At 40.5% G+C, this 21,206-nt stretch overlaps 1 protein-coding gene across 2 annotated transcripts in view; it reads left to right on the top strand.

Moving 5' to 3' along the window:
• LGALS8 (galectin 8) overlaps nt 1-21,206 on the top strand; it is an 892,437-nt gene that overhangs the window by 490,621 nt on the left and 380,610 nt on the right. Inside the window, exon 5 of one of the 2 annotated variants that reach the window (XM_044059152.1) lies at nt 10,948-11,004. The exons of the other annotated variant lie outside the window; for it this stretch is intronic. Within the exon in view, the coding sequence (XP_043915087.1) occupies nt 10,948-11,004 (57 nt within the window). The remainder of the gene's footprint in view (nt 1-10,947; nt 11,005-21,206) is intronic. 2 annotated transcript variants of the gene reach the window in all.

Raw genomic sequence — 21,206 nt, 5'->3', positions numbered from 1 at the left:
TTGGTGGTCAGAAGCATGCAACCAATACAAGGGACTGCTTTTCATTCAACCCGTCACCGCCCAAACCCTGACAACAGATGCATAAGACTATGCAGGGGGGGCTCACCTGGCAGGAAAAATGCATTCAGGGCCACTGGAGCCCAAGAGATTCTCCTGCACATCAATCAAAAAGAGATGCTAGCTGTACAAAATGCTCTGACAGCCTTCAAATACCTAATCCTTCCAGGAAAACTGCTTATAAAAACAGACACCACCACAGTGCTGTGGTACATAAACAAGCAGGGGGGAACCCATTCTTACCCACTCTGGGTTAGCCATGGTCCTGTGGAATATAGCCTTGAGCAACCAAGTGCATCTACAAGCTCAATTCCTGCCAGGCAAACAAAATACACTGGCAAACGACTTAAGCAGAAATCTCTTAAACCCACATAAGTGGGAATTGGAGCCCAACACCTTCAACCATTTAATCCAGAGGTTGGGGACACCAGAGGTGGACCTCTTTGTCTTCCCTGAAAACCACCAGTTGAACAAATTCTGCACCAGGAACCCCTCATAGCAGGGCCTGGAAGGTGGGTGCCCTTTCCTTCAGTGGGAAAACCTCTCAATTTATGTTTTTTCTCCTCTGTCCCTTTTCTCCAGAGTACTACTCAAGATAAAACAGGACAGGCCAAGGGCAATTCTTATTGCCCCAGACAGCCATGCCAGCACTGGTACCCACTCTTACGCAGCCTGACAACAGTGCCACCCAGGCACCTTCTCCAGACTCCAACCCTGCTGTCTCAGCAGGAGGGACAGATTTTGCATCCTCAATTGCAAACCCTAAACCTTGCAGCCTGGCTTATCCCTTGAATTATACCACCAACAGCCCTCAGCAAACAGGTGCTGGACGTCATTCTTGAAGCCAGAAGGCCTAGTAGTAGGAAATCCTATGCTGAAAAGTGGAAAAGATATTGTTCTTGGAATCAGTCGCAAGGGAAGGACACAGCAGTGCCCTCCTTACCTCTAATCCTGGGTTACCTAGCAGAGCTATTCCACAGAGGCCTATCCTTCTCCTCCATTAAGATTCATGCCTCTGCCATCTCAGCTCATTATAATACTGAGCCACCTCTATTTTCTCACCCTCTTATCAAGCAGTTCCTCAGAGGGGCTAACAACATACGGTCCCCAAGGAGAGCACCCACACCTGCCTGGGACCTTAACTTTGTACTGGAAAAGCTCACGCTTCCTCCTTTTGAACCTGCTGCCTCAGCAGAGTTAAAATTCCTCTCTTGGAAAACAGCCTTGCTTTTAGCCATAACTTAAGAGTGTCTGAGTTACAGGCACTAATGGCTGTGGAAACTTTCATTATTTTCCATGCTGACAGGGTTTCCCTTAGGACTAACCTGTCCTTTATGCCTAAGGTGGTGTCCATTGTGGCTCTAAACCAGTCCATCCATTTGCCAACCTTCTTCCCTAACCCTCAGAATAAAGGGGAAAGGATCCTGCACTCCTTGGACGTGCACAGACAGCTCAAGTTCTACCTTGACAGGACTAAGCCTTTCAGAAAATCTGAGCAGCTGCTAGTCAGCTTTGCTACAGGGGCAGAGGATAAGGCCATTTCAAAACAAACCATTTCCAAATGGATAGCATGCTGCATCCATTTCTGCTACAAACAACATGGTAAACCTTCCCCACATGAGATCAAACCATATTCCACTAGGGCTACTTCCAGCTCTACAGCATTTCTCAGGGGAGTCCCTACCAGGGACATTCTGGAAGCTGCAACCTGAAGTTCTGCTCACACCTCCACCAAGCATTACCACTTACCTATCTTTTCTAAATCCAGGGGTGGATTTGCTACAGCAGTCTTGCAAGGCCTACTAGCCAGGCCTAACACTTCTTGACTGTCTCCACCCTTCCTCAGCTTTGGGAATCAATCCAAGTGTGATGACTACAACAGTGAAACATGAAGAACATAGTACAATTGTGTACACTTACCATAAGTGTAGATGTTCGAGTGTATTCACTATTGCAGTCCTGGTTTTCCTCCATCCAGCCCACTGGTTTGCCCTTTCTGTCTCTCCTCTCTATGGCCATTCCTAATGGCATTGGTATTTACTTTTTACTGGTGGTGTTCCCCACCATAAAATAGCTCCCTATTTGGGGGGCTCCTGACATTTGGGGCAAGAAAAACTGATGTAATGGCATTGGCTGCATGTTTTTTACTCCGACGACCTGACATCATGGAAGAACGAAAGCATCAGACGCAGAAATACTAAGACTCTGGTATTCAGGCCGACTGAGGGCTACCTGCAGGCAGATAACTCAAGTGTGATGACTGCAACAGTGCATACACTCGAACATCTACATTTATGGTGAGTGTACACAACTGTACTTTTCTTGTCATCTCCATTTGAGCCTGTCACATCTTTTTTTGTTTTATTAAAAGCCCTCAAACAAAGAACAAACACACCCCAGAACCCCTTAAAACCTATTATCTTTATAATAACACACAAAACTATGTATGACTTCAAGTATTAAAGTTTTTCCCTCCTGATAGGAACAAGTGTTCCAAACTGACAGCCACACATACAGACTTAAGATAACCTAAAAGAAAGGTTATCCACACTAAGATGCATTGGACAGCCTGTGCTTCTTCTAAGTGCTGTCTGAATTTGTCTTATCTTTTTAGCTCTCACAGCTGTGAAAATACTTGAATGCTTCAGAAAACATTTTCTCCAAACCATTTCTCTTTATCAGATTGTCTCCTAGAGAAATGAGAAACAGACACAAAACTGCCAAAATGCTTTTGATTTGTAGAAAAAAGCATTGTAATATTCTGTATTGTTTTTCATTTACTTGTTTTCTTTTAAAACTTGTTGGCTAACGCTAAAGGCCTTAACCCAGTCACTCCCCTATGCAAGAATGAGAAAAAGCATATGACTTTTTTCTTTTTTCATGCTCTTTTAATTTGATTTTTCCTCTTTTTTGAGAAAGAGAGAAGGGAGAAAGAAACAAAAACAGCTAACACCTATTTACATTAGTATCCCATTACACTTAAAAATAAGTGAGAAAACTTTACTTTATAGCATGCAAAGAAAATCATGAACATAAAACAACTAGTGCTCTTTACAATCACAGTATCAATTGTCTCAATTTTAAAAGATTTTTATTTTTTATCATTGATAGAACATATAACAAAGGATATAATGGTGGTGATGAAAAAACGATAATTGAGGCCAAGGAATGTTTGTGGCAACTTAGGTTGAATGCCACAATGTGGCCTGGCATTAACGAACAAATATCTATTTCTAGCATATTAAAGCTTAAATCGCAATTTATCTAGTACTGTATTTTTAGTATCACAACACCACCTTATATTTTAAAATGTATGTTTACATTATATGTTTACATTATATATTTATAATTCATATATTCATAGTTATTCTTTCATTTCACATTATTACTAATTTTACTAATTTTACAAATTATACATACATCCATTCATTTGGTCATTTCTATGTTTGTTTTAGGTGGTTCCTTTTATAGGATGTTTTTGTTTAAGTATACAAGACCATTTCTTAAGCAATTTTAAATAAAACAATATTAAATTAATATTTAATTTAATATTTAATTCATTATTTAATTATTTATTATTTCATAACTACTGATTTTTCAACATTAATTAAATTAGATTTAAAATTAAAATAGATTTAGAAGCAATATTTTATACTATCTAAAACATTTAAAACATTTTTTTCATAGTTGTATTTTATTAAACAATATATTTTTAGAACATCTAAATTTATTCTATTTTCATTCATTGTATATTTAAATATTTAAGACATATTCAACTATTTTCTACATTTTACATTTAATTATTATATTTAATAAATGATTATAATTATTTAATATTAAGACAACAACATCAATTTTATTTATTTATATATATAAAATTTCATATATACACATAATTTTTAGCATATGCCACATATGTATTTTTTTAAATATTTTTACACTATTATTTTTTAACATTTCAAGTTGGTTAAAGTATAATTCATATAATTTTAATATTCCCATATTTTAACATTATACATATTATTTTCTAACTATCACTGATCATTTTATATTATTGACATTGTGTTTTTTAAAAAATAAATACATTTCCATCTTTACTAGTACTTGCCTCTACCGACGAAAAATAGTTGTTGTTTCGATCAATTTTACAAGAGTTACAACGAAAGTAGAAATTAACTTTGGAAGGAAAAAGTTTTTTTAAATGTTAAACAAGTATTCAGTTTTCTCATACTTGTATGTTTACAGACTGTGTGCAGCAACAGTGTTTTTTGTTATTAACTATTTAATTACAAACTGAAGTATTTCAATTTACTAATTATGGTTAAATTACTGAAATGCTTTCCTGTATAACGGATGATGGTAGTGTTCATTCATTACTCTGATGATGCCCTATTATCTAGGGTGAAAGCGCTTAGTCGTTGTTCGTGTTTGTTCGTGGATATTGTTGGTTCTATTTACAATAAAGCAGAACTTTTTTACATACCAGGATTCAAGGTTCATTGGATTTTACTGTGTTATGCAGAGATCTAAACAATGGAGTGCCCCCACCTCGAAAACAGGGTGTGTTAAGCCACCCCCTTAAGGAAAAAGTTCACAATGACTTCTCAATTATCCTTCCCAGCCCTGGCCAATTATTTGTGGCCCTAGGAGAAAAACCTGCCCTTCATGCAAAAAACTGGATGTCCATTACTCAGGACCGATGGATCCTAAACATTGTATCCCAGGCGTACAAATTCTGCTTCCATTCACTGCCAACCCCAAACGGGTTTCCAGACCTTCCTCCAAACCAGTGGGCAGAGGCTCAAAAGCAAGTACTGTCCCTGCTCAATATCAGAGCTATTCAATCTGTTCCAGTAGAACAAAGGGGTCAGGGTTTCTACTCCAGAAAAGAGGGCTGTTGGCACCCAATCCTGGATCTTTCTATCCTTAACACCTTTCTGGTGGTCCCAAAATTCAAGATGCTTACCCTGCAGCAGCTTCTCCCCATGCTAGCCAAGGATGCCTGGTTAGTCACTCTAGACTTAAAAGAAGCTTATCTGCACATCCCCATGAGGGAGTCATGCAGGAAGTATTTTCGTTTCAGGGCAGCATCTATGCATTATCAGTTCTCTGCACTTCCTTTGGCTTATGTGCCCAGAGTATTCACAAAGTGCCTGGCTCCAGCCATTGCATATTGCAGAGAAATATTCACATTTTCCCATACTTGGACGACTACCTGATTCAGGCGGACTGTCAGGAATTGCTACTTCAGCACCTGGCATTTGTAAAAAACCTTCTCACTTCATTGGGGTACACCATCAACGAAAATAAATCACAGCTGGTGCCCAGTCAAAATATTGTATTCCTGGGGGTAAGCTTGGACACAACTTCCCAGATGGCATTTCTCACTTCAGAAAAACAGGTCTATCTGACAAATTATTTTAAACAAATGGCCAACAGAACCCAGCTATCTGCAAGAAAAATACTGCAAGCCCTCGGGTTCATGGCCTCATGTATTCTGCTAATTACATATGCAAGACTGCATATGAGGAAATGTCAGTGGTACTTAAAAAGTCTTTGGTGCCAACATTCTTAGGACCTGGAAACAGTCATTCCTATCATACCTTGTCTGAGGGCAGAGTTCCTTTGGTGGTCAGAAGCATGCAACCACAACAAGGGACTGCTTTTCATTCAACCCGTCACCGCCCAAACCCTGACAACAGATGCATAAGACTATGCAGGGGGGCTCACCTGGCAGGAAAAATGCATTCAGGGCCACTGGAGCCCAAGAGATTCTCCTGCACATCAATCAAAAAGAGATGCTAGCTGTACAAAATGCTCTGACAGCCTTCAAATACCTAATCCTTCCAGGAAAACTGCTTATAAAAACAGACACCACCACAGTGCTGTGGTACATAAACAAGCAGGGGGGAACCCATTCTTACCCACTCTGCGGGTTAGCCATGGTCCTGTGGAATATAGCCTTGAGCAACCAAGTGCATCTACAAGCTCAATTCCTGCCAGGCAAACAAAATACACTGGCAAACGACTTAAGCAGAAATCTCTTAAACCCACATAAGTGGGAATTGGAGCCCAACACCTTCAACCATTTAATCCAGAGGTTGGGGACACCGGAGGTGGACCTCTTTGTCTTCCCTGAAAACCACCAGTTGAACAAATTCTGCACCAGGAACCCCTCATAGCAGGGCCTGGAAGGTGGGTGCCCTTTCCTTCAATGGGAAAACCTCTCAATTTATGTTTTTTCTCCTCTGTCCCTTTTCTCCAGAGTACTACTCAAGATAAAACAGGACAGGCCAAGGGCAATTCTTATTGCCCCAGACAGCCATGCCAGCACTGGTACCCACTCTTACACAGCCTGACAACAGTGCCACCCAGGCACCTTCTCCAGACTCCAACCCTGCTGTCTCAGCAGGAGGGACAGATTTTGCATCCTCAATTGCAAACCCTAAACCTTGCAGCCTGGCTTATCCCTTGAATTATACCACCAACAGCCCTCAGCAAACAGGTGCTGGACGTCATTCTTGAAGCCAGAAGGCCTAGTAGTAGGAAATCCTATGCTGAAAAGTGGAAAAGATATTGTTCTTGGAATCAGTCGCAAGGGAAGGACACAGCAGTGCCCTCCTTACCTCTAATCCTGGGTTACCTAGCAGAGCTATTCCACAGAGGCCTATCCTTCTCCTCCATTAAGATTCATGCCTCTGCCATCTCAGCTCATTATAATACTGAGCCACCTCTATTTTCTCACCCTCTTATCAAGCAGTTCCTCAGAGGGGCTAACAACATACGGTCCCCAAGGAGAGCACCCACACCTGCCTGGGACCTTAACTTTGTACTGGAAAAGCTCACGCTTCCTCCTTTTGAACCTGCTGCCTCAGCAGAGTTAAAATTCCTCTCTTGGAAAACAGCCTTGCTTTTAGCCATAACTTAAGAGTGTCTGAGTTACAGGCACTAATGGCTGTGGAAACTTTCATTATTTTCCATGCTGACAGGGTTTCCCTTAGGACTAACCCGTCCTTTATGCCTAAGGTGGTGTCCATTGTGGCTCTAAACCAGTCCATCCATTTGCCAACCTTCTTCCCTAACCCTCGGAATAAAGGGGAAAGGATCCTGCACTCCTTGGACGTGCACAGACAGCTCAAGTTCTACCTTGACAGGACTAAGCCTTTCAGAAAATCTGAGCAGCTGCTAGTCAGCTTTGCTACAGGGGCAGAGGATAAGGCCATTTCAAAACAAACCATTTCCAAATGGATAGCATGCTGCATCCATTTCTGCTACAAACACCATGGTAAACCTTCCCCACATGGGATCAAACCATATTCCACTAGGGCTACTTCCAGCTCTACAGCATTTCTCAGGGGAGTCCCTACCAGGGACATTCTGGAAGCTGCAACCTGAAGTTCTGCTCACACCTCCACCAAGCATTACCACTTACCTATCTTTTCTAAATCCAGGGGTGGATTTGCTACAGCAGTCTTGCAAGGCCTACTAGCCAGGCCTAACACTTCTTGACTGTCTCCACCCTTCCTCAGCTTTGGGAATCAATCCAAGTGTGATGACTACAACAGTGAAACATGAAGAACATAGTACAATTGTGTACACTTACCATAAGTGTAGATGTTCGAGTGTATTCACTATTGCAGTCCTGGTTTTCCTCCATCCAGCCCACTGGTTTGCCCTTTCTGTCTCTCCTCTCTATGGCCATTCCTAATGGCATTGGTATTTACTTTTTACTGGTGGTGTTCCCCACCATATAATAGCTCCCTATTTGGGGGGCTCCTGACATTTGGGGCAAGAAAAACTGATGTAATGGCATTGGCTGCATGTTTTTTACTCCGACGACCTGACATCATGGAAGAAGCGAAAGCATCAGACGCAGAAATACTAAGACTCTGGTATTCAGGCCGACTGAGGGCTACCTGCAGGCAGATAACTCAAGTGTGATGACTGCAACAGTGCATACACTCGAACATCTACATTTATGGTAAGTGTACACAACTGTACTTTTCTTGTCATCTCCATTTGAGCCTGTGTCACATCTTTTTTTGTTTTATTAAAAGCCCTCAAACAAAGAACAAACACACCCCAGAACCCCTTAAAACCTATTATCTTTATAATAACACACAAAACTATGTATGACTTCAAGTATTAAAGTTTTTCCCTCCTGATAGGAACAAGTGTTCCAAACTGACAGCCACACATACAGACTTAAGATAACCTAAAAGAAAGGTTATCCACACTAAGATGCATTGGACAGCCTGTGCTTCTTCTAAGTGCTGTCTGAATTTGTCTTATCTTTTTAGCTCTCACAGCTGTGAAAATACTTGAATGCTTCAGAAAACATTTTCTCCAAACCATTTCTCTTTATCAGATTGTCTCCTAGAGAAATGAGAAACAGACACAAAACTGCCAAAATGCTTTTGATTTGTAGAAAAAAGCATTGTAATATTCTGTATTGTTTTTCATATACTTGTTTTCTTTTAAAACTTGTTGGCTAACGCTAAAGGCCTTAACCCAGTCACTCCCCTATGCAAGAATGAGAAAAAGCACACAACTTTTTTCTTTTTTCATGCTCTTTTAATTTGATTTTTCCTCTTTTTTGAGAAAGAGAGAAGGGAGAAAGAAACAAAAACAGATAACACCTATTTACATTAGTATCCCATTACACTTAAAAATAAGTGAGAAAACTTTACTTTATAGCATGCAAAGAAAATCATGCACTATCAGATTAGTACCATTAAGAAAAATAATGTTTTACTTACAGTTAACTTCCTCCCTCCTCTTCTGAGTATTTTTCCAAACATTGATGACATGAAGTAGCTTATATGCTTTAGAGACCTCTATAACTTTAACAAAGTCCCAAAAAATCCAATATTTCCATATTTTCTTGTTCTGTAATGTTTCACAAATATGCTTTGTAGTCCCACATTTGTCAGTTTTCAAGTTACTGGTTTAATTCTTGTTCATCTCCATCTCCCAAGTCCTGTCTCTGCTTCATTTCCAACATAGTCTCGATTCTTCTAGTCGACTCTTGTGTTTTTTTCCTTCTGTCAAACATTGGAAAAGATTTCACTGACACTGTTTCTCTGTGGTTTTTATGACCAGAATAGCAGCAAGCGGTATCTCCTGTTTCACAGCTCACTTTTTGTTAGACAAACGTTTGTATTCCTTCCTTAGCATGTACTTCATCAAAGAATGGTTTGTCCCTGCAGGGAAAAATATTTTCAAGATAGCTGGGTACAGCAGTTTGACTCTCATTCCTGCTTCTCGACATTTCGTGAATAATGTAATAAATTTACTCCTGTTCTGCCTGGTGTACAATGCATAGTCATTCTCCACAAACACTCTGTTGTCTCCCACTTTTAGTGCTTTGTCCTTTTGCCACAGTTTTGTCAGAATCAACTCATTCTGCTAGTAATATTGAATATTTACTATTAAAGGTCTATGTTGCTTTCTCATAGCCAGGTTTGAGGCATACACACAATATGTCCTTTCAATTAATAATTCCTGTTGTGGAATAACAGTCCAGTTGGTTATTTGTGCTTTCATAAAACTGATCTGTTCTGTTCCTTCCAGCTTTTCTGGTACAGCAGAAAATCTCAGGTTTTCTCTACATGCTCTGTCCTCTAATTCTGTTATTTTTTTTAACATTTCTTCTTGCATAGTCTCATATTCAGCCAGTCCTTTCTTCATTTTGACCTGTGAGTTTTGCAGTTTTTATCACCTTATCTGAATATCTGTTCAAAGCTTCTTCCATTCTTTCCAGCCTATTATTGTTTGAATTGATACACTCCATCAGTGTTTTGTTTATTTTAATCAGGTTTGTGTGCAGTTGCCTTATGCTTTCCTCTAGGTTACTGGAAGTCACATCTGGAGCTTGCACTGCTTTTTGCTGAACAGCTGCAGTACTTTTTAGTACTTTTCCCAGCCAGTGTTTGTTTGTCCCCTTTTGTAGCCGATTTTCCTTCATGTCCTCTGTATTTCTTTTTTCCTGGCATCCAGGCAGTGCACTTACTAGACAGTTACTGAAATTTACCCAGAAATGTAGGTCCTCCTAGCTTGCTCTGCTGAGTTTCTGTTTTCACAGAGCTATAATGAAGCTGTTACTCAGTGTGCAGTTATCTTGGAAGCCCCCCCCCCCCCCCGTGAAATGAACTTAATAGATTCATAAGACTGGATTGTTTGGGAAGTATACTGAGGTACATGTGTGATTTATTTGAATTACACCCAAGTCTGTTACCTAGTCCAACTCTGCAAGTATCTTGCAGAGATGTGAGGACTAGGAGTGAGCTGCTAACTTTGTGGATTGAATACAGAAGGTGTTATATAACAGGGAACAGAAGATAGTCATAAGGAGAAAATGACTGGCATCCTGCAGGAGTCAGTCAGCCCTTCTCAGTGTGATCATCCTGGATCTTGTACAGGGCATGAAAAAAAATGAATCAGTCTCTCTGCGTATAAAATGATGGTCAGGATATCAGCGACAGAGGAGGGAACTAAATATGTAGATGTCATTTTACCATACATTATAGCAGGTGGTATTTATTGCATGTTTGAGTTTTCATTAAGATATTTTGAGTTTGGATTATGCATGATAGTGTGTTTCAAGATAAAGTCATTTGCGCAGCCATAGTACCACTTGTAAAACTCATGCTTGGGAACTCTTGGGCAATAATTTGTTCAGAGTCACAAAAATTGAAAATGAAGTTGAGAATCGAGTCAAGCTGTGTTGGCTTTGCACATGATGATGCTCTGACTTTCACATTAGTTTGATTTATTCTGGAATTTCTAACAGTTTTTTATGAAAATGCCATGCAACTGAGTACTCTTATTAAAAGTATCAAAAAGTTAGAAATGTACTTATATACATGCTAATATTTTCAATCCTTTCAGTTTTTAGGGAATCCGAGCTTATTGTTACCTTTATCTCAGAAAATGGACGAAAAAAATGTAAGGGCACAGTTTTGATGTTTCTATAAGAACTGGACTAGTTTACCATTTTTAAAGTGTTAATGCTGTCAGAATTGTATTTGTTTTACAGAGCTTGTCACTTGAGAGCTAAAAGCTGGTAAGTGATGAGTAGATTTCTGTGGCTGCCTTAAATTGAATTGTCCAAAATTTGTAGTTTTGTACTCCAATTAAGATGAAATTGTGTGCATTGAAGTTGAGGGTGTTTTTGCCCCCACTTCTGGAAGAAAAGGAAGATGCTTGTCTTCTGAGTGCCAAAACTGCTAACTTGTAAACAGTGTTCATGCACGGAGTTTCTGGTTCATACACATTTGATTTATGGTGTTTGTGGTATGGCTGTCTTTGATAGAGAAACAGTGTAAAGCTGCTTAGGGCTTGTGCAGCTCTGTTATGATGACTGGCAGCAAAAAGAATAATTGTAAATATAAATGGGGACTAATGCTCTGGAGTGGAAAGCTGTGTTTGGCAGCAAGTAACTTGAGGAGTACAGTAGCCATCCAGTCACGCACACATCTGCACAGCTGTGCAGTTGAGAATAATGAGAAGGGCTATTTCAACAGTTTCACTTTTGGTTTGCTTATTATGTAGTATACTGTTTTTAAATGTATATGTTTACATTATATGTACATGTTAGATGCGTATTAAATTTAGATGTCTTTTTTTCAAAACTGCCTTGATAACGTATTGATGATCTGGATGTGTTGTCTGTAACTTAGGATGAAAAGTTCTGCATAATGTTATCTTCATTGTGCAACTTTGTTACTTTTAAAGTAAATTGATACAGTTTCTAATTTGTTAGTTATGCTTATTTATAATTAATGTTTTTTTTCTTGTAACTAAGTAAATAAAAAAAATTGAGAAAAGTACAGTTTGCTTCAGTTCTGTGAAAGCTGTGCATGCACATTGTAACAGCTGCTTTTCCCACATGCGTAATTGCGTTTATCATACACGCTATGGAAATTATGTAAACTTTTGATGTTAAAAAGTAGTAATCTGTGTGTAACATAGCATGTAATCAGTTAAAAACAATTTAGACTTCTAATTTCAAAGAATTTCTTTAGTTCACAGCATTATTGAAAACTTAATTTCCTACCAGGCAAGTCCATTTTAGCTCAAACTGATGTTCCATTGATTATGCAGGGTTCCAGTGGCCATAACTGTAATACTGTTCAAGCTGCACAACATGTTTAAACCTGATCTTGGAACAGCATAGGTAAGGAATTCTAGGCTTTAGCAACCTTGTACGAGTATAGACATTGCCTAGCAGATATGATAGGTTTATAGACAGAGAGGTGTTTTTGGTCACTGGTTCAAAGTGACTGATTAGGAAAATAGTTGTGTAGAATGTTTTTTAGTGCTAGAGAAGCAGATGGATGCTGGATAATTTATAGGTGGTAAGAAGCTATGTGTATGTTAGTTGATGAGGCAGTTCTAACCAATTTAAGCTTTTCAGTGCTATACAATGTGATCTGAAAGGGGTATTTGCTGCAGATTTAGCGACTTTGTTATAGCGTTGTTCATATTTTAATTTTTGTGAAGCCTGGAGGTTAGTAAGGAAGGGAGCGCCATAAGGAGGTGTGGCAGGATATAAGTAGTGGCAAGTGTAGTTTTAGTTGTGTCAATGAGAAAGATTTTGGCTCTGTAAAGCATCCCTAGTTTTTGATGAGTTTTTCTTTATGCAGTTTTTTATATGTAGGTTGAATGTAAGATTAACATCCTTTAATACCCCTAATAATTTCCTATGAGAAGTGACTTCAGTGGTTGTATTATCAAGAGAGAGGACTTTAATTTTTTTTCCTCGTGAGAGAGATTTGGGGGAAAAAGTAGTAGTTTGGTCTTTTTGGGTTGAGCATGAGTTGTGAGTTACAAAGCCATATTTCAGTGGCTGTTAAATCTTCCTGAGTAATTTTTTGGAGGTGTACCATGTTGTTAGAAGTGCAAATGAGAGTGGAATCATCTGCGTATTGTATTAAGTGGCCTGTTGTTTTGATGTATAGAGGGTAATGGTGAACATTTTAAAGAAGAAGACACCAAGGATAGAGCCTTGTGGTACACCGATGTTGACTGGGAGGTAAGAAAAGAGTGTAGAGGGCCATTTTACTGACTGAAAGCTATTGGAAAGGTAGCTTCTGAATCACAGAAGGGTGGGCTGAGGGAGACCTAGTGAGGACATTTGAAATAGAAGTTTGCTGTGACAAATTGTTGAAGGCTTTAGAAGGCTTTAGACAAGTTTAGAAATAAGGTAGAGACTAGTTTGCAGTTATCTGTAGTTTTATTGACAGTATCTGTATAGGTCAGAAGGGCAGTGCTAGTACTATGGGAAGGATGGAAGCCATGTTGTGTAGGGGATAGGAGTTCTTCCTTCAGGAGATAGTCTAGTAGTTGTTTTTAAATACAATTTTTGAGTATTTTGGTGAGGGGAGATAAGACTGCTGTAGGTCTAAAGGTATTAATGTCTGGTGAATGTCATTCTTTGTGCAGTGGAATAATGTGTGACTTTTTCCAGAAAGTCAACATGGGATTCCTAGATTGACCTAATTATAAGGATTGAGACAGGATAGGCAATGCTATCGGCTGCTATTTTTAGGTACTCGCTTGGAAGGTCATTAGCTGAAGAATACAGTTTGAGAGTAGTTTTATGTAGGATGTGGGCACAGGTTTGAAAGTGGATGTGGTGTTATGTGACTATTGGGCAGGGTTGGAATTAGATGTTGAGAAATCCTTGGTTAGAGATACTGTACTATCTATAAAACCAGAGTTGAACTGTATTGCAGATGTTCTTCGTGTTTCACTGTTGCAGTCATCACATTTGGGTTATCTGCCTGCAGGTAACCCTCAGCCGGCCTGAATACCAGAGTCTTGGGATTTCTGTGTCAGATGCTGTCGCTTCTTCCATGACTTCAGATTATCAAGGGTATAAAACATGCAGCCAATACCTTTACATCAGCCTTTCTTGCCGTGCGGTGCCCGAAGCAGAAGCAGTTCGCAATTGCCGGTCGGCTGACTCCTGAAATTTTCATTTTCAAGTTTCATACCTGAAGTTTTCTAAAAGATAAGTACCCTGTTGGGGATCCTTTTTTCTTGCTCTAACCGATGTCAGAAGAAATGAATAATTGTCTTGCCTGTGGAAAGCAAATACCTCATAGAGATTTCCATTTTTACTGCGCCACCTGTTTAGGCCCAGACCACGACGTCCCACACTGTCGGTTTTGTGCCTTGTTCAACGCCCGAAATGTCCTTCATCGGGCTATTTTTGTAACTAAATACTTTCGCTCTCGATCTCTGTACTCCGAAATGGCTTCGTTAAGCCATCTGACTACTGTTCTTCCGAAAAAAAACGTAAAGATAAAGACGGAGACAGACCGCATAGGTCCAAAACTGCCGACGATACTTCCGTTAAGCTAGTCACCAGTCCGCCAGTACTCAGTGAGGTGCTTTCACAGCCCTTGATAGCCTCTTATACAGATTCACAGGCCTCTGCTGAGACCCATTCGAAGTTCGGTATGCCGTGAGATGCTTCTTCGACTATGAACATGTGGATGTCTCTACCTTGGATGGGTCCGGAGCCGCTGTGCAGGCACCAGCTTTTGAGGGTGTATTCAGGCCTACCGATTTTCATATTAAACCGACAACTTTGTTTCAAACCAAATATACCGAATTCCTCAGGCCTAAAGTTCGCACTACGCCTAGGAAACCGATGACCAAAGTGCATTCTCAGGCCCACATGCCTCAAAAACAAATGATTAGAATGGCTGAAGACCTTATTACTTTAATTAGGGGAAGCCAGCCTTCCCCCTCTAAGAGACCTAGAACTGATTTTCCATCTGATTCTTCTGATCAGGAATTTGATATCTCCATTCCTTCTGACTACCAGGGCATACCCTTGTCTACCTGTGAGGATTCTGATACAGAGGATTCCATTCCCTCTGCTTCCCCTCCAGAAGACTTTTCTTTTGGTGAAACCTTGCATACCCATAGGGAGCATTTCCACTGGGAAAGCCAGGACTATTCTTAGTCCAAAAAGAGACTCAGGGAATTTTTAAACCTGCCTCAGCACAGGCCTCTAGCTATTACTCCTGTTCTGGAGATTGTAGATGATGTTTTCTTGGAATCCATCCTTACCCCGGATACCATGCCTCCAGCTCCCAGGAAACCTGACATGTACTATAGAGTACCTGACTCTCACAAATTTCTTTTCAAGAATCCTACTGCGGATCCCGAGACCATTTCCCAAGGACCGAAAGGCATTAAGGCTACTACTGCCAAAAATCCTATCCCCTCTGACAGGGATTCTAGGGCTTTAAACAGATGGGGATAAGGCGGTATACACCTCTGCTACTCTGGCCATTAGGGCTTTAAATTGCCGGTTTCATCTGTTAAAGTATCAGCAGCATATTATGGGGCTAATTAAACAGAAAATGATGTTGACTCCTGACTGTGCAGAACACAAAGATTTACAAGAGTTAATGCATTCTGCTGATCAAGTTGGTAAACATACTTTGTAGTGTGGTTTTGATGCTTTAGAAGCATCTTGCAGGGCTGCTGTCACTGGGGTCTGTACTTAGAAGGCATGTTGGCTTAAGGAACAAAACTTGCCAGATCACGTAAAAGCAATATTACTGGATGCACCCTTAAACAAAGAGCCCCAATTTGGCAATAAAGCAGAAGAAGTCCTCAAAAGGATGGAGGAAAAAGGTAAATATATGCAAACTGTTAAAGATTTCTTACAAGTACAGCCACCTAGATTCAGTAGGCATCAGCCTTCAAAGAACTGGTCCTTCCCAGTCCCTTCCAGGCCTTCTCAGTCCAAACCCAAGGTCAGCAGACCACCAAGACTTCAGTCTCAGATTATGCACAGATCTAAGCAGTGGGGTGCTCCCACATCTAAAGCAGTGAATAGTAAGCCACCCCCCTATGGTAAAATTGCACAATGACTTATCCTCATCTCCACCAAGCCTTGCTCAACTACTTGCACCTTAAGGAGGAAAGCTTGCCCTGCATGCAAAAAACTGGGAATACATTACCCAAGGAAAATGGGTTTTAAACATTGTATTCCTAGGATACAGATTCCACTTCCACTCACTCCCAACCCTAAGTGGATGGCCAGACCTCCCCCCAAACCAGTGGGCGGAGGCCCAAAAGCAAGTACTCTCTCCTCAACATCAAGCCTATTCAACCTGTCCCAGCAGAGCAAAGGGGACAAGGCTTTTATTCAAGATTGTTCCTGGTTCCCAGAAAAGAAAACTCCTGGCGTCCTATCCTGGATCTATCTATTCTCAACTTTTTTCTGGTGGTTCCAAAATTCAAAAAGCTAGCTCTCCAACAGCTGCTTCCTATGCTAGCCAAGGATTCCTGGCTGGCAACCCTAGACTTAAAAGAAGCTTACCTGAACATCCCTATAAGGGAATCTTGCAAGAAATACCTACACTTCAGGGTAGGCTGTATGCACTATCAGTTCTCTGCACTTCCCTTTGGCTTATCTACTGCACCCAGGGTATTCATAAAGTGCCTAGCTCCAGCCATTACATTTTGCAGGCACAGAAGCATTCAGATTTACCCATAATTGGACGATTGCCTGATTCAGGCGGAAAGTCAGGAATTGCTATTACAGCACCTGGCATTTGTGAAGAGACCTGTAACCTCACTGGTGTACACCATCAACAAATATAAATCACACCTAGTACCCTACCAACAGATTGTAGTCCTGGGAACAAGCTTGAACACAACTTCCCAGATGGCATTCCTCACTCCAGAGAAACAAATTTATTTGACAACCTACTTCAACCTACTGGCCACAAAAACCCAGCTATCTGCAAGGAAAATACTCCAAGCTCTGGGTTTCATGGCCTCTTGCATTCTGTTAATTCCATATGCAAGACTGCATATGAAGAAACTTCAGTGGTATCTAAAAAGTCTTTGGTGTCAACATTCTCAGGATCTGGAAACAGTAATTCCTATCATTCCTTGTCTAGGGGCAGAGTTCCTTTGGTGGGCAGAGGCCTGCAACCACAACAAGGGACTCCCTTTTACTCTACCCCCTGCCGCCCAAACCCTAACAACAGATGCATCAGACTATGCATGGGGGGCTCACATGGCAGGGCAGTGCATTCAGGGCAAATGGAACCCAAAGCAGATGCACCTGCATAGCAATCAAAAAGAAATGTTAGCTGTACAGAATGCCCTGACAGCCTTCAAATACCTCATTCTTCCAGGACAACTATTGGTAAAGACAGACAACACAACAGTTATGTGGTACATAAGCAGGGGTGAACCCATTCCTACCCACTCTGCAGACTAGCCATGGCTCTGTGGAACACAGCCTTGTGCAACCAAGTGCACCTACAAGCTCAGTTCCTGCCAGGCAAACTAAATTCACTGGCAGACGACTTAAGCAGAAATCTCATGGACCCACACAAATGGAAACTGGAACCCAAAATATTCAACCTTTTGAGGAACAGATAGGGGACTCCAGAGGTGGACCTGTTTGCCTCCCCTCAGAAGTATCAATTGAACAAATACTGCACAAGAATTCCCCACAGTCAAGCTTGGAAAGTGGATGCCCTCTCCTTTACCTGGGAAAGCCTCTCAGTCTATGCCTTTCCCTCTCTGCCTCTCCTCTCGAAGGTTCTACTAAAGATCAAACAGGACAAGCCAAGGGCAGTCCTGATTGCACCAGACTGACCACGCTAGCACTGGTACCCTCCTTTGCGCAGTCTAACAGTGCTACAACCATGGCACCTGCCTCAGAGCCCTTCCCTGCTGTCTCAGCAGGTGGGCCAGATACTGCACCCTCAGCTTCAAACCCTGAACCTTGCAGCCTGGCTAATCCCTTGAGCTCAACGCTAACAACCCTCAGTAAGCAGGTGTTGGATGTTATTCTTGAGGCAAGGAGGCCTAATACTAGAAAATCCTATTCAGAGAAGTGGAAAAGATACTGTTCCTGGAGCCAGTCTCAGGGGATGGGCACAACTGTGCTCAGCTTACCTCATATACTAGATTACTTAACAGAAATGCTCCACAAGGGCCTATCCTTCTCTTCAGTTAAGATTCATGCCTCACCCATCTCAGCTCATTATAACACTGAGCCACCCCTCTTTTCTCATCCTCTGGTAAAACAGTTCCTTAAGGGGCCAAACATTTAAGACTCCCCAGGACAGCTCTCACTCCAGCTTGGGACCTTAACTTTGTATTGGAAAAACTCACTGTTCCCCCCTTTGAACTGGCTAATACAACAGAGTTGAAATTCCTCTCTTGGAAAACAGCTTTACTTCTAGCCATCACTTCAGCAAGAAGAGTGTCTGAACTGCAGGCCCTTATGGCAGTGGAACCCTTCATTATCTTCCATGTGGACAGGGTTTCTCTCAGGACTAACCCATCTTTTATGCCCAAGGTGTGTCTAGTGTGGCTTTAAACCAGTCCATTCATTTGCCTACTTTTTCCCTAATCCTCAGAATAAAGGGGAAAGGGTACTGCATTCTCTGGACGTACACAGACAGCTTAGATTCTATTTGGACAGGACTAAGAATCTCAGAAAATCTGATCAGCTGCTTGTCAGCTTTACTGCAGGGGCAGAGGGGAAGGCCATTTCAATGCAAACCATTTCCAAATGGATAGCACACTGCATCCATTTCTGCTACAAGCACCATGGAAAACCTACCCCACAGGGGATAAAAACACATTCCTCTAGGGCTGCATCTACCTCTACTGCATTTCTCAGAGGAGTCCTTACCAGGGACATCCTGGAAGCTGCAACCTGGAGCTCTGTACATACTTTCACCAACATTACTATTTGCCTATCTTTTCTAAATCCAGAGCTGGATTTGCCACAGCAGTCTTACAGGGCCTGATTGTCAGCCCTAATGCTTCGTAATCTGCCTCCACCCTTCCTTAGCTTTGGGAATCTACCCAAATGTGATTACTGCAACAGTGAAACACAAAGAACATAGTACAGTTTTGTACACTTACTATAAATGTAGATGTTCGAGTGTATTCACTGTTGCAGTCCTGGTTACCCACCCTCCAGCCCCCTGATTGTCTTTGCTTTCACCTGTTCTTTTTGGTTTGGCATATCTTATGCTATGTGTATTTGATTTTTGCTGGGGGTGTTCCATACCATATAATTGCTTCCTATTGTGGGGGCACCTGACATATGGGGCAAGAAAAACTGATGTAATGGCATTGGCTGCATGTTTTATAGCCCTGACGTCATGGAAGAAGCGACAGCATCCGACGCAAAAATCCCAAGACTCTGTTATTCAGGCTGGCTGAGGACTACCTGCAGACAGATAACCCAAATGTGATGCCTGCAAGAGTGATTGCACTCGAACATCTACATTTATGGTAAGTGTGCACAACTGTACTTTTCCAGTGGTGAGTTATCAAGAGAGGGGTTTGGATTTAATTTTTGGTCGGGATGTAAGATTTCTTTAATGGATGTCCAAAATTTTTAGGATTGTATTTAGTATTATACTTAAAGTTATTATAGTGTAGTTTTTTGCTTTCTTTTTTTTTGCTTTTAGTATGATTACAAAGCATTCTGAAGTTTTCAAGATATTAAGGTAGTTTATATTTTTAAACAACAATGCCACATTTAAATGTTCAAGTAATAGAAAACCATTAGAGAATCACTACCCTTTTAAAGAGACAGCATCACTTTATTTAGCCTTGGTGAAAATAAAGGCTCCAGTCTCACTATCCAGGAATATTCCTTATTATTCAGGATACTACCCCAACTTAACTTATTACATAAAGCTAGATTAATCATGTCAATAGCAGTGAAATTAAACACAGCAGAAGGATATTTCTGGACATGTTATATAATGCATTAGACAGGCGGCCATTTCTAACGTCACTCATATGCTCAAAAATCCAAGTTTTAAGTTGTCTAGGCATCTGTCCTACATAAAAAGCTGAACATGTGCAAGTAGCTAAATAAACTACTCAGTCAAAACAGCAAGTACCAAAATAAAGGATATCAAAAACTTTGGGGGTATTCCTAGATGCAAACTGTTTTGTTTTTAAAACATACTTAACATGCAGAACAATGTCCACATGGTTGGCAACCCAACACTTGGATGCAATCTATTGCTCACTGTGTGTCCATTTTATTTATGTCTAACACTTTTCTTATAATGATTAAACTAATTACCAAGGGTTTTTCCTCTTCTGTAGGAAAATAAAGTGCAGGAACTAACTCGTATATTTTATCTGCCATAAGACGCTTGAAAAACCCTATATTACTACCATCTGAAGGGTACTGCCATGGGAGCATCTTTTGCTCCCATTTATGCTGATCTGTTGCTGGGTTTTCCTGAGGAGCAGATTATTTATGATGCTACTCATAATGTTTTTTTGGCATCCATAGATATATGGCATAGATACCTGGATGATTGCTGGCTTGTTTGGAAGTCTGGTTTAACTTATTTGGATGAGTTCATAGAATATCTTAATGAAAGTAAATGGGGTATACAGTCTAGTGTTCAATATGATCCCTCACAAATCATTTTTCTGGATGTTGCCATCTCAAAAAACAATGATGCACTTTAAACACTACTGTGCATAGGAAAAACCCAGAGTTTAACGCATTTTACATGCAACTAGCTGCCATCTCCCCACATTGTCCATAATATCCCCAAATCACAGTTTTTAAGAGTTCATAGAATATGTTCCTCAGATGTTGAATGTAAGATACAGGAACTTGATTTGGTTAGAAGATTTTGTGACAGGGGGTATAATTAGAAGGATGTTATGACCACTTGAGACTTTGTCCAAGAAGTTGATAGAACAGAGTTGTTGCAGTATAAAAAATGTAAATTTATGGATGATGTTTTCAGGCTGGTAACTAATTATGGTAGTAATGTAGGGTTTTTCAAGCATCTTATCCACAAATACTGGGACATCTTTATGGCAGATAAAATATCCGAGTTAGTTCCTGCACTCTGTTTATTTTCTTACAGATGAGGAAAAACTATTGGTAATTACTTTAATCATTATAAGAAAAATGTTCGACATAAAATGGGCACACAGAGAACAATAGATTGCATCCCTGTGGTGGGTTGCCAACCATGTGGGCATTGTTCTGCATGTAAGTATGTTTTAAAGGGTATATATTACAAGACCAAAGACGCATTCTTTCGAATGCATCTTGGTCGAACATAAAAGGCTGAAAATGCAAAATTTCGAAG

The sequence above is a fragment of the Protopterus annectens genome, chromosome 1.part2, assembly GCF_019279795.1.
Source record: "Protopterus annectens isolate FY-2018-M chromosome 1.part2, PAN1.0, whole genome shotgun sequence".
Classification (NCBI taxonomy): Eukaryota; Metazoa; Chordata; order Ceratodontiformes; family Protopteridae; genus Protopterus; species Protopterus annectens.
This window is presented reverse-complemented; position numbering and strand designations above follow the sequence as displayed.